The 12,361-nt window shown below is 34.6% G+C and overlaps 1 protein-coding gene across 2 annotated transcripts; it reads right to left on the bottom strand.

Moving 5' to 3' along the window:
* Positions 1-332: 332 nt before the first annotated feature.
* On the bottom strand, positions 333-10,699 carry LOC145639125 (polypyrimidine tract-binding protein homolog 3-like). Of its 2 annotated transcripts, none has more exons than XM_081690289.1 (15): positions 10,561-10,699; positions 10,155-10,229; positions 8,690-8,761; positions 8,514-8,590; positions 4,580-4,661; positions 3,030-3,153; positions 2,718-2,782; positions 2,585-2,634; positions 2,374-2,415; positions 2,217-2,268; positions 2,091-2,145; positions 1,971-1,984; positions 1,676-1,783; positions 1,414-1,557; positions 333-1,101 (listed from the first exon to the last, which is right to left on the bottom strand). In XM_081690289.1, the coding sequence occupies exons 2-15, from the start codon at positions 10,209-10,211 to the stop codon at positions 712-714; spliced, it is 1,332 nt and encodes a 443-aa protein (XP_081546415.1). In that variant the 5' UTR covers positions 10,212-10,229; positions 10,561-10,699; the 3' UTR covers positions 333-711. The 2 variants fall into 2 exon arrangements, with proteins under 2 accessions (XP_081546415.1, XP_081546414.1); XM_081690288.1 differs by having other exon boundaries at positions 10,450-10,584.
* Between the last annotated feature and the right edge of the window lie 1,662 nt (positions 10,700-12,361).

A 12,361-nucleotide genomic window follows, 5' to 3' on the forward strand; every position in this document is an offset into this window, starting at 1 on the left:
AATTTTGGAATGTCCCATAGTAGATTCTAAAATTTCACGCGTTCCTTGCATTGCATTTTCCTCTTTAAACTTAGCCCGCAAGAATTTGCTTTGGTACCGGTTATAAAATATTCCCTTTAACAGTCGGCTTTTTTTTTTTTTTTGTTAATCAGTTTCTTTAGATTCGTACAAACTATCTTCATGTTATAAAAGATTAAAAACAATTGATATTTTGAATCAATAGAAAGGAATGGAGATTAAATATAGTGTTTATACCATCTTCACTTTCATTTCTTCATGCCTGGTTCACAAGTACATTATGGCATATGCAAACATCAACTTCAAAAGTCAAATACAAAGCACCAATGAAAGAGCAAAATTATTCATAAAAGCAATCTAGTATTACAAATATAAGGAACATAGCAATACATTAACATACAACATAGATAAAAGAGTTAGAAAAAAACTACAAGAGCAGCAGACTCGCGAATATACAGCCAAGAAAAACATGGTGAGCGAATATAAAGAAATAATGATACATTGCTCAAGGCTGCAACCTTATGAGCACAACTTGTGAAGAGCCATAACCCAGAAGGAGCAACAAATGTATGTGAATAACAAAATAGAAAAGAAAAATGAGAATATTCCAACACACTCGACACCATACCTACCAGTAGTCAGGTTGCACGGATGGTTTATGGTTCTAATAGTAAACGAATGATCACCAATTGATCATATGGCTTGTGACTGAGAGAAGGATATGCGAATGACACAGCCGTCAAGGGTGGTTGCATTTTTGCACACAAGAGCTTCAGTAGCCTGCTCCTCGTTCTCAAACAAAACAAGGGCTTGCTTCTTGCCATTAGTCTCAAAAACTTTGGTGTTAATAATAGTCCCATGCTCCTCCAAATGACTCACTATCTCTTCCTCGGTAATATCCTGGGGGATGGTGGACAAGTGAATCATTTTCGTCGGAGAGCAGCAGTAGCGGTAATTTTTGGCCGCATTACGGTTGAACCGGTTAAGGTTTGAGTTGAGGTATTCATGGGTGTCGGTGCCTGACGTGATTTGAGGGTACCTGGAAAAGTTGACATCTAATCGCTTTCCAAAGAGTGTAATCCCCTGCAATTCAAATGATAAACAGCAATTCAGCTTTAACTCGATAAACACCAATTAAAAGGAATGAGACATGATATACAACTTCCTATAACTCACTTGGTGGCAATTCAGCAGATAAGAAAAGAGACATGATACAACAAGAGTGGTGTGCTTTACAAGAACACAAAAGCTGTTCCTAAGAAGATCAGCTTCCCACACAATAAAGATGTTTACTTACTCCCGAAATAAAACAGAGTTGAATTATTTATGTACTTTGCATTTAAGTATCCCAAGAAACTAAAAGAGACAATAGTCAGAGACAATCCAAGATCACACCTTCAGAAAATGAACAGCCAATTCAGCTTGGAAGCCATCACCCATCTGTACTAGGGCATGATCCGGTTTATTACGAAGAAGTTTAATTCTCACTATGTTCCCATATAGAGAGAATAAATTGAAAAGTTTGTCCTCGTCAATTCTCTGAAACACAAGCCAAAAAGCACAAATGACCACAGGACATAGAAACAAGGTCCATTCTAATTACATATCAACATGGAGGCATAAGAGACAAAGGAAGAGAAAAGGAGGGTAGACTTACATCAGGATTTAGGCTAGATACAAGTATTGTGCACCTGTCATTCATTCCTGTGATTCCAGGAGGGAAAACACCACCAAAAGCAGCTGCAATAGCTGCATGGTTCGCCATCTAAAAAACCATGCCCATTGATTCTCTTAGTGAAAATGTAAAATGCAAAAAATGATGTCTAAGTACTTGCCTGAAAAAGGACAGTATTTGTAGAACATGAAAAGAAAAAAGGGAAAAACATAACAAATGGAAGCATCAGCATCTCCAGTCAAAAAGAACTTTCATCACTTCACTTAGAGAAAAGTACCTGTGGAAATGCAACTGAAACACCCAAAATGAAGGGAAGAAAACAAAAAGATTCAATTAGACACTATATAGTGGAATGTAAATACTAGAAATTTAGGAGATTTAAAACACAACTGATTACCTGGAGCTCCACCTGTTGGGAGTGGGTACATACCACCACCATCTGCATAGCCAGGCTGTTACAAAACTCTCTGTTAATTTTATGCTGGCAGAAGTGAACAATTTCCAAGGCCGTATTCTGGCATACCTGAGAAGATCTGCCTTTCGGTTCTGCCGGCAAGGAAGGATTGGTGAAATCCCTGCATAAAAAATAATAATTATGCATAGATTCAATAATGCCGCATCAATAAGAATCCTTTCGCATTCTTAAACAAATTGATGGAAGCTTGCAGTATGTAGCATACCTTGTCCGCTCATTATTATAATTGACTTGCAGTTCTTCAAGACTGCATCAAGATAATAAAACGAATTAACAAAATAGATGTTTGCATGCTACACAGTTGGCTAGCTGTTAAAAGATAATTGAACATCGCACATAATCACCGAAATGAATACATGGATCACATAGAATAAAATGCAAGTCACCAAAGCCAGTAATTGAGAGATCAGACATACTTTGAATACTGAATATCTAGTTGGCAGCAACCATCATATATATTCCGTCCCTATAAAGAGGTTTAAATGAGATTAGGTCATTCCCAAAGCATATGTCTGAAGCAAATAGGAATATATCTGATTGTACTCAAACCTGAAGTGAAGTTCGTGCAGTGACCGCACTATGGCGTGATTGATACTGGATAAGAGCTTGAAAACCTACAAAACAAAAGTACTCAGAAGAAACTGGTCTTTGAAGTATAACATACTTTTCAGAAGAAAAAAACCAGATACATGTTTCAGAAAATCTGTTTGCAAACTGGATAAATTCAATCACAAACATGAAATGTTAACATATGCATATGTGACATTAAAACTTTATATCAAGATACAATTCTAGACAGAAATAGAATCGGAGAGAAAAGAAAAGAAAGCAGAAATGAGAGAAAAACTTGAATAAGCTGACCAGCTGTCTTCTGAAACGTAACAATCTTCTCCACAAATCCATGAGGAGAAAAAACTTGATGCAGAACGTCCACAGTTATTGGATAGACCGCTTGATGGATTGTAACTAACAGAATTCGGTTAGGCTGAGTTCCCAGAGATGCCCCACAGCAGACCAGCATAGAGACAGAAAAGGGGGAGAGAGAGGAGAATAAATAGAGAAGAATATATAGAGAGATGAAGAGAGAACTTAAAGAAACAATACATGTAATAGGAAAAAATCACATAAATTAATAAGACCACCACAATTTAAAAAAAAAAGCATGAAGTAAACTAAAAGCACATAGGCAAAAGGCCAATAAAAAAACGTACATCATAAATCATGCTACTTAAAACAGCTCTGCAGCTAATTTACTGCATAAACTGTTTAAATCCCCTTACATGTGCTAAGATGGTGTACTAATCAAATCGGAATCCACTAGAAGCAGTCTTACAATATTGGAAACTGGACAGGAAATAGGCCTGAGGTTCCTATATTGATTACTAGAAACTTTTTATTGCATCTTAAAAGCATTTACTCAAGTAAGACAATAAAGCACTCTCCTATTGCGAAGCTAGCCTCATGACAGACACAGTTAATAAGTTTAGCTATTTATAGAATATGCTATAATAGCTTATTCAACTTTAATAACTTAAATATAACTAAGAGCAGCATCAGACGCAACAATTCCCTACTACTAGAGCCAACAGAGAAAGATGCAAAATTTTCCAATTTCAAAATTTGACACAGAACTCACCAGTAAAACTCATTACCCTTCCCCTACAGAAGAAATATTAGGACATTATTGGCATATTTCTGCATACCAAAGACCCTATATATACTCTTAAATGCATCTACTCCCAAAAATAAAATAATAAAAATAATAAATAAATAAATAAATAAACAACCACTAAGCCCTAATTTCCAACCACCTCCACATCCAAGTTCCAACTGTGATACATATACATTACAAAAACATATTAAATGAACTCAAAATTAATTCTTTCATGCTTTGGCTGAGACAGTAAATGAACTTCAGAATAAGGCCACACCATTATGAATATTTCAGAACAAGAAACTCTGTCAAAGTTTTCAGCTTTCTGACTACCTTTAGGTCAACTTTTTTTTTTTTTTTTTTTCTGACTAAAGAATAAAAACAAAACAAATGCATTGAATGATACATGGAATCAAATAATTTGTTACTTGTACTGTATTAATGGAAGAATGCACGATAATTTAGAAAACATCACCGGGGCAGATGGCTTTGCAATACAGATTCTAATGCTCCCACATATATGATCTGAATCAAACTACACTCAGCATAAATGATTTATGTCCAGCCAAAAGCATATATGAGAAGAGATACACATGTATATCAAGTGATAGTGAATGAAATTCATGAGGCTGTTTCCATTTCTTTTAAATAATCCAATTACATAACATGATTTTTTTTTTTTTTTTGTTCTTTTTTTAGGGAACATAAATGGCTTTATAGGCAAATTCCTATAATTATAAATGGTACATATACCAACCTCATCTCCTCGTCCATGAGTGTTCTGATCCATCGTTGTTAATTCTTGATGTGACGAGAATTGAATATAAACATTTCTTCCCCTATCAAAAAATAAATAAAAGCATAGCAAACATAAAATGAAGTCAATGGTAAAGGCCATAGCATACAAATAGACAAGGTTCATACTGTGACTATATTATTTAAAAGCATAGCAGTATAGTATTGCATCCAACTACAATTTATCATCATATAAACATTTTATGTCCCATTTATATACACAATAGAAAGGAGCATTCATCCTAGAAAACACAAAAAAAATGTCAGAATACATACTTTCTTCTGACAAGATATTTTAAGATAAAAAGAAGGAAGGACAAGACTTTCGGAATGAAGAATCTCAATCCTCCATGAATCAATGACCAAAGATTGTGAGTGAGCAGTCAAAGTACAAACAGGCCATCTCATGATTTTCATCAATTACACCACGAGACGATAGATTCGTTGATATGATTTTTAAGTAATCAGAAATTTTCGCATTAAACCAAGGAACAAAAGAAATAAGTGCAAGCATGCTAAATATCCCTCAAAATAGACATACAATGAGAGGAAGTAAGAGGACATTCAACCAACCAGCCCTTCTTAAATGACTAGTTTTTAAAAACGTAAATTTGTCCAAATCTTTTTGCTCAAATGAACAAGATATCCTGCTAGTCTTTTCAAGACAAGAACAGAATATGCTCAATAATTCAAGATAGTCAGAAGGAAATCACACATCAGCATGAGCGCATGAAGGGGAATGAAGGGAAATGTCATCATGAGTATAATTTGACATTGGTAGCATGGTTCTAAAATGCAGTTTCAATCGTGATCACAAAACAGTAGCAATGTCGTAGAAATAATATGGTGATCAGAGACCAGGTCACAATAGTCACAAACAAATTTAGTTTTTAAGTTTGTATATGTTTAAAATAATTTTAAGTATAAATTAACCTAGATAATCAGAGTAGATGAATGAATAGCGCAAAAGCCAAAACATTGCAACTTCAAAACAAAGAAAGTTCATACATATATATTAAAACAATTTCAACTACACCCAATATGGCACTACTCTACCCAACTGGCTACTACTGGAATAAGAAACTCATTTGAACCACCCAACCCCACCCTTTGGCCAAAGACCAAGGTCCACCAATTGTAAAATCTGAGAATCAATCAAATAAACAAAAACCTGACCTACACTACCCGACCTCACACTGTCTCACAGCCAACCTGGCCTACACTACCCGACCTCACACTGTCTCACAGCCAACCTGGCCTACACTACCCGACCTCACACCGTCTCACAGCCAACCTCGCCTACACTACCCTACCTCACACTGTCTCACAGCCAACCTGACCTACACTACCCTACCTCACACTGCCTCACAGAGAAGTGTTGTGGGGGCAAGTGAATCTGTAAGTTAAGTCAGTAAAGAAGTTCTATGCTGCTATTTGGAAAAGCCAAATAAGTATTGACCGACATACAGTAACTTCAAGAGTTTCAAGATTTCAACACCCCATGTCAGTATATCACATTGGTATTAATTTTCGGTGGTACTTTTAGCCCATATTTTGTTACAATCAGAGCGATACATGATGATACAGCCGTGTGCCAAAATTTGATACAATGATTTATAGTAGTGCATCCTTTTCACACCACCTACCTATTGAAGCTCTACTTAGGTAAAAAGAATGACGACACAAGTTTCCAGGAAATTCTCTGAACAAAACATCCATACTGAAACAGGAAAATCTGCATACAGGTAATCTCGCTACAACTTTCGCTTCGCTACATGAACTCCAAGAGTCACTCCTTATTAACAGTCCATACAAAAATACACATTATTAGTGCTTCAACGATCTCCTGAGTCCCTTGTAAATCAAAGGACATCATTATGCTTATCATTCGGGTAAGCAACACCCAAAAAGTGACATCTTCATATGTACATATCTTAGTCATTCTCAACCTAGCTCCAGTTCTAACTGCATCATCCTCCTAGAGCTTGCCCTCTAATTTTTAATCTTAAACTTTATAAACTTTGTGCAGACTGCGTGAAGTGTGAGACTTAGTGATGTGCAATTAGTTTAACTCTAATTGTGAGATTCGCATTTGGGAGGACTGCCAAAGCTAGACTAACAAGAAACAAAGACAGCCAAAGTCAAAGTTTGCATATTTATAAAAGTGCTATGATTACAGCCTCATTCAAAGTTCTTCCACAGCCAAATAAATTTCCTCTAATGCCAAGGGTACTAGAACTATGAGCCCTCTCCTACTAAGTACTAACCATCAAAGCGGACCAACTTTGTCCACAATTCACGCCTAGCTTGGCCACCAGTATGTATGACTTCATGAAAACTGCATCAGCACATACTTCCCCAAATTTCAATCCAATAACATTCATGGACCATGCATCCTCTTCACTCCTATCTGTTGAAGTGAGCCAAGATCCATTTCTACACACCTTAACCACCAGGCTAGGCAATCATCATGGTTATCTAGATGAAGACTGAAAAAGCATATGTATTTTCCCAATTTTAAAAAAAAAGAATTCCAAAAGCACAAGATTATTGTAGGGTCAATAGACACATGCGGTAGACTCTCATCAGAGAGCCAAGAGAGGAGTCTGCTGAGCGGGGCAGATTCTCACGCTAGGAGGACAATTTTTAACATGGAGTTAGAAGGAGCACCTGTATGTTTAGCGGGAGTAGCGGGCCCATCCTTGTGCTGTAAGCCCAACACCCCCCCCCCCTAGGGTTGAAGATGTTCAAGGTAATGTGTTCAGCTAATAACAATTGCCCACACTCATCAACATACTTAAGAGGAATGATTTTCTCACAGCCCTATGTCACATAAGATTTTCATTTTGATAAATTAACTACAAGATTTCCATTTTGACAAAGTAATTATATCACAAATGCCTTTGTAAAACTAGTTGACACAAATGCAAGATAACCAACTCAGGCCCTAAGCAAGAAAAAAAAAAAAAAAATCAATCTCTTACGTAGGACAAAAAGCCATCTAATTCATTCCTCAATCCATTTCTGCAAAAATTCAATCATATGTTTCCTAAGAGTCAAGCAAAACCTCTTCAATTAGTACTCCAACAATCCTCAAAATAACATATGCTGCCCTATGTTCAAATCATAACTAGAACTGTATAGCAGTAGAGGCTGGATAAACAAGCAAAACACTCCCGCACTATAAGATAGTAATTTTCAACCGATAAGAAGTGAAGATCAACTTATGTTCTAAAAGCTACTCTGTATACTTTATTACTTTTAATGTAAAGATATCAAATAAGATCATGTTTTTGCGGTATTATGCATCCATGCACCAGCTTGCCAAATATTATGTTTCCAGAATGACTAGGCCAAAAGCAAGCAATCTATCAATTCTAGAAGAATTTAACCCTTGAAGATCTCAGAATGCAATGTGAATATATATGGTAGCAATGACCAAGCCAAAAAGAACATATTAAACTAGACAACATAGGGAATATAAAATAACTGAATACCATCCAGCATAGCAGCTTTTACTTCTTTCAGTAGAACACTATTCACCTCAATTACAGAATTGTCATATGCTTGAAAAAACATAATAGGGAACAGAAAAGAATTGAGTAAACATAAACCCACATCAAATGTGGCAGAACTAATTGAGGAATTTCATTTAGTAATCAAAATAAAGCTCTGAGGCCTATGACGACAAGGAAAATAGCTAGGTCCTACTCTCTTTTAACAATGATTTCATAGACCAAAACTTATCAAGGTAAGAGTCCAATCAATCAATCAAAGCCTTAATCCCATAAGTGGGGCAAGAAAAGAGTCCGTGCTTATAAATTAATTTTTGGATAGGTCGTCGACAATAAAGAGCATTAAAGCTTATGAAAAAAGTTGTTACTTCATCAACACACCTTATAGTTGGCTGTGTGTTTGTGTAGTACTGCAAAACATTGACAGCAGAGGGAACATCTTGCATTTGAACAAGAGCCTGGGAAAGTTTTTCCAAAAGACAATTAATCAAAAATGAACTTGTTGGAGCTCGGAACTGCGGCAACTGCCCACTCTAAATTATACACAATGAACAAACCTGATTCTTTGCTCGCAACATTACAAGTTTTGTGATAACTCCAAATGGCTGGAACAGCTGGAGTAAATCATTCTGGAAGAACAAGAAAAAGTTGCAGATAATGTAAAATAAAGCAAACAAAATGCACAAATTTACAAAATGTCTAGGATCACTGCTATACTCCAAAGTCTAAACTATAGATGGAGAAATCACTAGCAACTCTATTCCCGCCCACAAAAAAAAAAAAAAAAAAAAAAAAAAAAAAAAAAAGGATCTCACAAATTACAAACGTCAAAGATTTGGATTATAATCAACTACTAGCTTAAATCACTAGAGATTTCCTTACATTTTCATAACAAGATAAAATAAAACAAAATAAGTAATGGCAGGAAACTAAGAACAAACAACCAAGGAAGAAAATATTCGTCAAAGACTCTTGAGCAATTTATGGTGGATTAGCATAAGCAAGTAACAGAGGAAGCCCATGGTTTTTAGTTAAGATAATTGTTGATCAGCTTGTGCTGCCTACTGCACACACGCTTCTTTCACTGAACTGGTTCTTACTATGCTAATGTCAGATGTCTAAATCCCTCCAAAACAGTCATTCCTCATTGTAGGTTGAAACAGTCTATTTAGGATTGCTTAAGTCGAATTTCAGTTAATGGGGCTATTATTATCAGGGCACACTTACAACACTTAAATATTGCTCCTACACCTTCAGTGAATCCGATATTGTTACAAGCAAACTGAATGAATAAACATGTGCAATTTAAAAAATGAATAATAAGCAACCAAAGCTTGGTTTATGCTAAACTAAAAGTGCCCAACTTTCCCTCCTTATAATACAAATTGATCAACAAAGATGGCCTTTCGTCCAATCAAAATGCAATTGAATGAAGAAAAGCCACTGGAACCTAAAGATAAACTATTTAACCATTCCATAAAAAACTATGAAGTTGCTAGAGCCAATTATATCCACTATTTCGCAAGCACAATAGAATTACGCACGTTTTAATTCCTAAGTCTATCAGTACCAAACACAAAAGACAAATCAAATCCTCATGCATTCACTTGATAATGTCTCTCAGACTCTCAGAATATGATTATCTTGGCCATGACATTGGACAAGAAAGTGAGCAATTGCGAATCACTCAGGGATAACTTTATACATTCACTTGATCATTTGATACAAGAATTTGCATAATGGCATTCACAGTCAGTCCAATACCGTAAAAGATAAGAGGTATCACTCACCTTCCCTCGAAAACGAAAACGAAAACAAACAACAACTCAAGAATTAAAAGGATTGTCCAATACCATTGTTCCATAAGAAGCAAATTTAAGTCCATCCCAACAAGAAAAGACAGTAAAGTAAATAGAAAATTTGAAAAAGAAATCATATTTATCAAAATTTAAAAATAATAAAAACTGTGGGCATCAAAAAACAGCAATAAAATCGAAAACTGTGAAGGGTAAAATTCAATACCTCAGAAATTTCATGACCCACATTACGAACATGGATAACTTTGGATGGTTCAGCCATTTTTCAACAGAAAAAACCCTGAAAAACAGACCCAATTGATCATAAATTTAAAACCCATGTCATATTAATTAATTTAAAAATTAATACAACTAATTTTCCATAAAAAATTTGAGCTCAAAGCTTATAGCAATCAAAGTTAGTTTCTTTAATAACCCAAAAATTGGAAGAATTTTAGCAATTAAAGGAAATAAAAGAGATAGAAAATCTGCACTGAAAATGAAGCGAAAGCGATACTTACAGAAAACTAGGTGTCAGAGAAGTGAAAGAAAGGATCAAAGAGAAGTCGGAGAAGAGAGAGAAAGAGAGAAAATTGAAGACAAGATTGCCCTAAACTACTTTAAGAGCTTACGATGTAGCCCGTGTAGGATGGGCCGTGCGGTAGATTGTAGTGCTCCTTATGTTGAGTATGGTCTTATCTCCCAACGTTGGTCGCGATTCTGTAGTGGTTGGCAATTCGGTAAAATAGGCATTATAAGAAAGTGCTTGTGTGGTTGACATATATGAAAAGAATTTAGATATACTTAAGACGTGAGATTAAATATATATTACGAAGTACAAAGTTTTGGAGGACCGTTAGACTTGAGACATGTCATAAAGTGAACTTTTTTCGTAAAGAGGTTTTCTTAATTTTAGTTTATCATTATATTAATTTCGCAAATGTGTGTGTTGGAGTAGAACGGAAGAGCGGGTTAAACCGCTCGGGCTTTCGGTCCTCAACGACCACCGCAAGAGCTCTAGAGAATAATTATCAGGTATGTTTGGTGCCTTGGTGTGTGCGTTGATTATACGGTTATACCTAAATTGTTAATTGTGACTTGTGACTTTGTCAAAATTTCAAACTACAAGGAAAAAAATATGCTTGTGAGGTTGATACATATAAAGATAGGGACTTGCTTAAATAGATTTCAAAACAAATGGCTATAGGTCATATAATTTAATTATTTTATACTTCCTCAGTTTTTATTTACTTGCAACACATCCTTATCGCATGCATTTTGATGTCATGGTTGTTCAATGTAAAAGAGGCAAAACGTCAAAGGTGGTATTAATAGAGAATAATCCAGAAATGCATTTTGGACATTTGACTTTGTACTGCTAAAGAATTGGGTCGCGAGATTATTTAGAGTAATCACCCAAAATTGAGATTATTAAAGTGAATTTTTCTTTTAAAGTACAATATGTTTCAATAAGTCTTGTGTGAGGCGGGTGTACGTTAATTTTATGGTAAAACGGTCATTTTTAGGGACATTTTAACTATTTTTAAAGGGGAACTTTTTATTTGCCGTTAGTTTGAATTTTATTTCAATGTGTAATTTCTTATATATTCATGATTACATACAATAATATAATTTTTTTTGTAAAATAAAATTTATCTTTAGGAAAATAATAACTTTTGTTGTATACAAGATAACTTTAAATACTTTTAAATAATTTTAACATATCTTACAATAAATTCACGTACATCCGCCTTTTTGAAAAATTTGTGACTATGTTTTTGTATAATCTAATATATTATATCATATCATATAATAACTAATATATAAAGCTAAACTTTTAGCCAGGCGACGAGATATCGACACTTGGCGTTCCAACTTTTCGCCAAGTGTCGCGCCACATAGGATAGAGTTATATAGAATTCAATTTGTAGGATAAAAAAAGTTAATTTAGAATTCTATTTTCAATCAAATTTGGATAGAATTTTAGGATAAAATTGTTAATTTAGAGTTTTATTTTTGATAAAGTACCAATATTTCATATGTACAAATTAAATTATAATTTTATTAAAAAAAATTATAACACTCATAAATTATCATATAAATTTATTTTTTGTATCAAAGTATTTTTTTTGGAGCGAAGGAATTAGCACCACATCCATTATTTATAATATATTCTAATCAATTTAAACAATATACTTTACAATCTAATATAATTTTATTACTCTATGTAGACCTTTCAATCGGGTCGGGTCACGAGTCATTTCGGACAGGGTCATTATTTCAGGTTACGGGTCAAGAAATGTTTAAATCATCATAAAAACACATCAATTTCTAACTAATTTTGTATCAATGATATGTTTTAAAATTTGACATATAGATTAAAAATTTATCTTAAAATTCAATAAACAACCCGGGCATCGCACGGGCACGAAA

Source organism: Chenopodium album, chromosome 7 (genome assembly GCF_948465745.1).
Source record: "Chenopodium album chromosome 7, dcCheAlbu1.1, whole genome shotgun sequence".
NCBI classification, from domain to species: Eukaryota; Viridiplantae; Streptophyta; class Magnoliopsida; order Caryophyllales; family Amaranthaceae; genus Chenopodium; species Chenopodium album.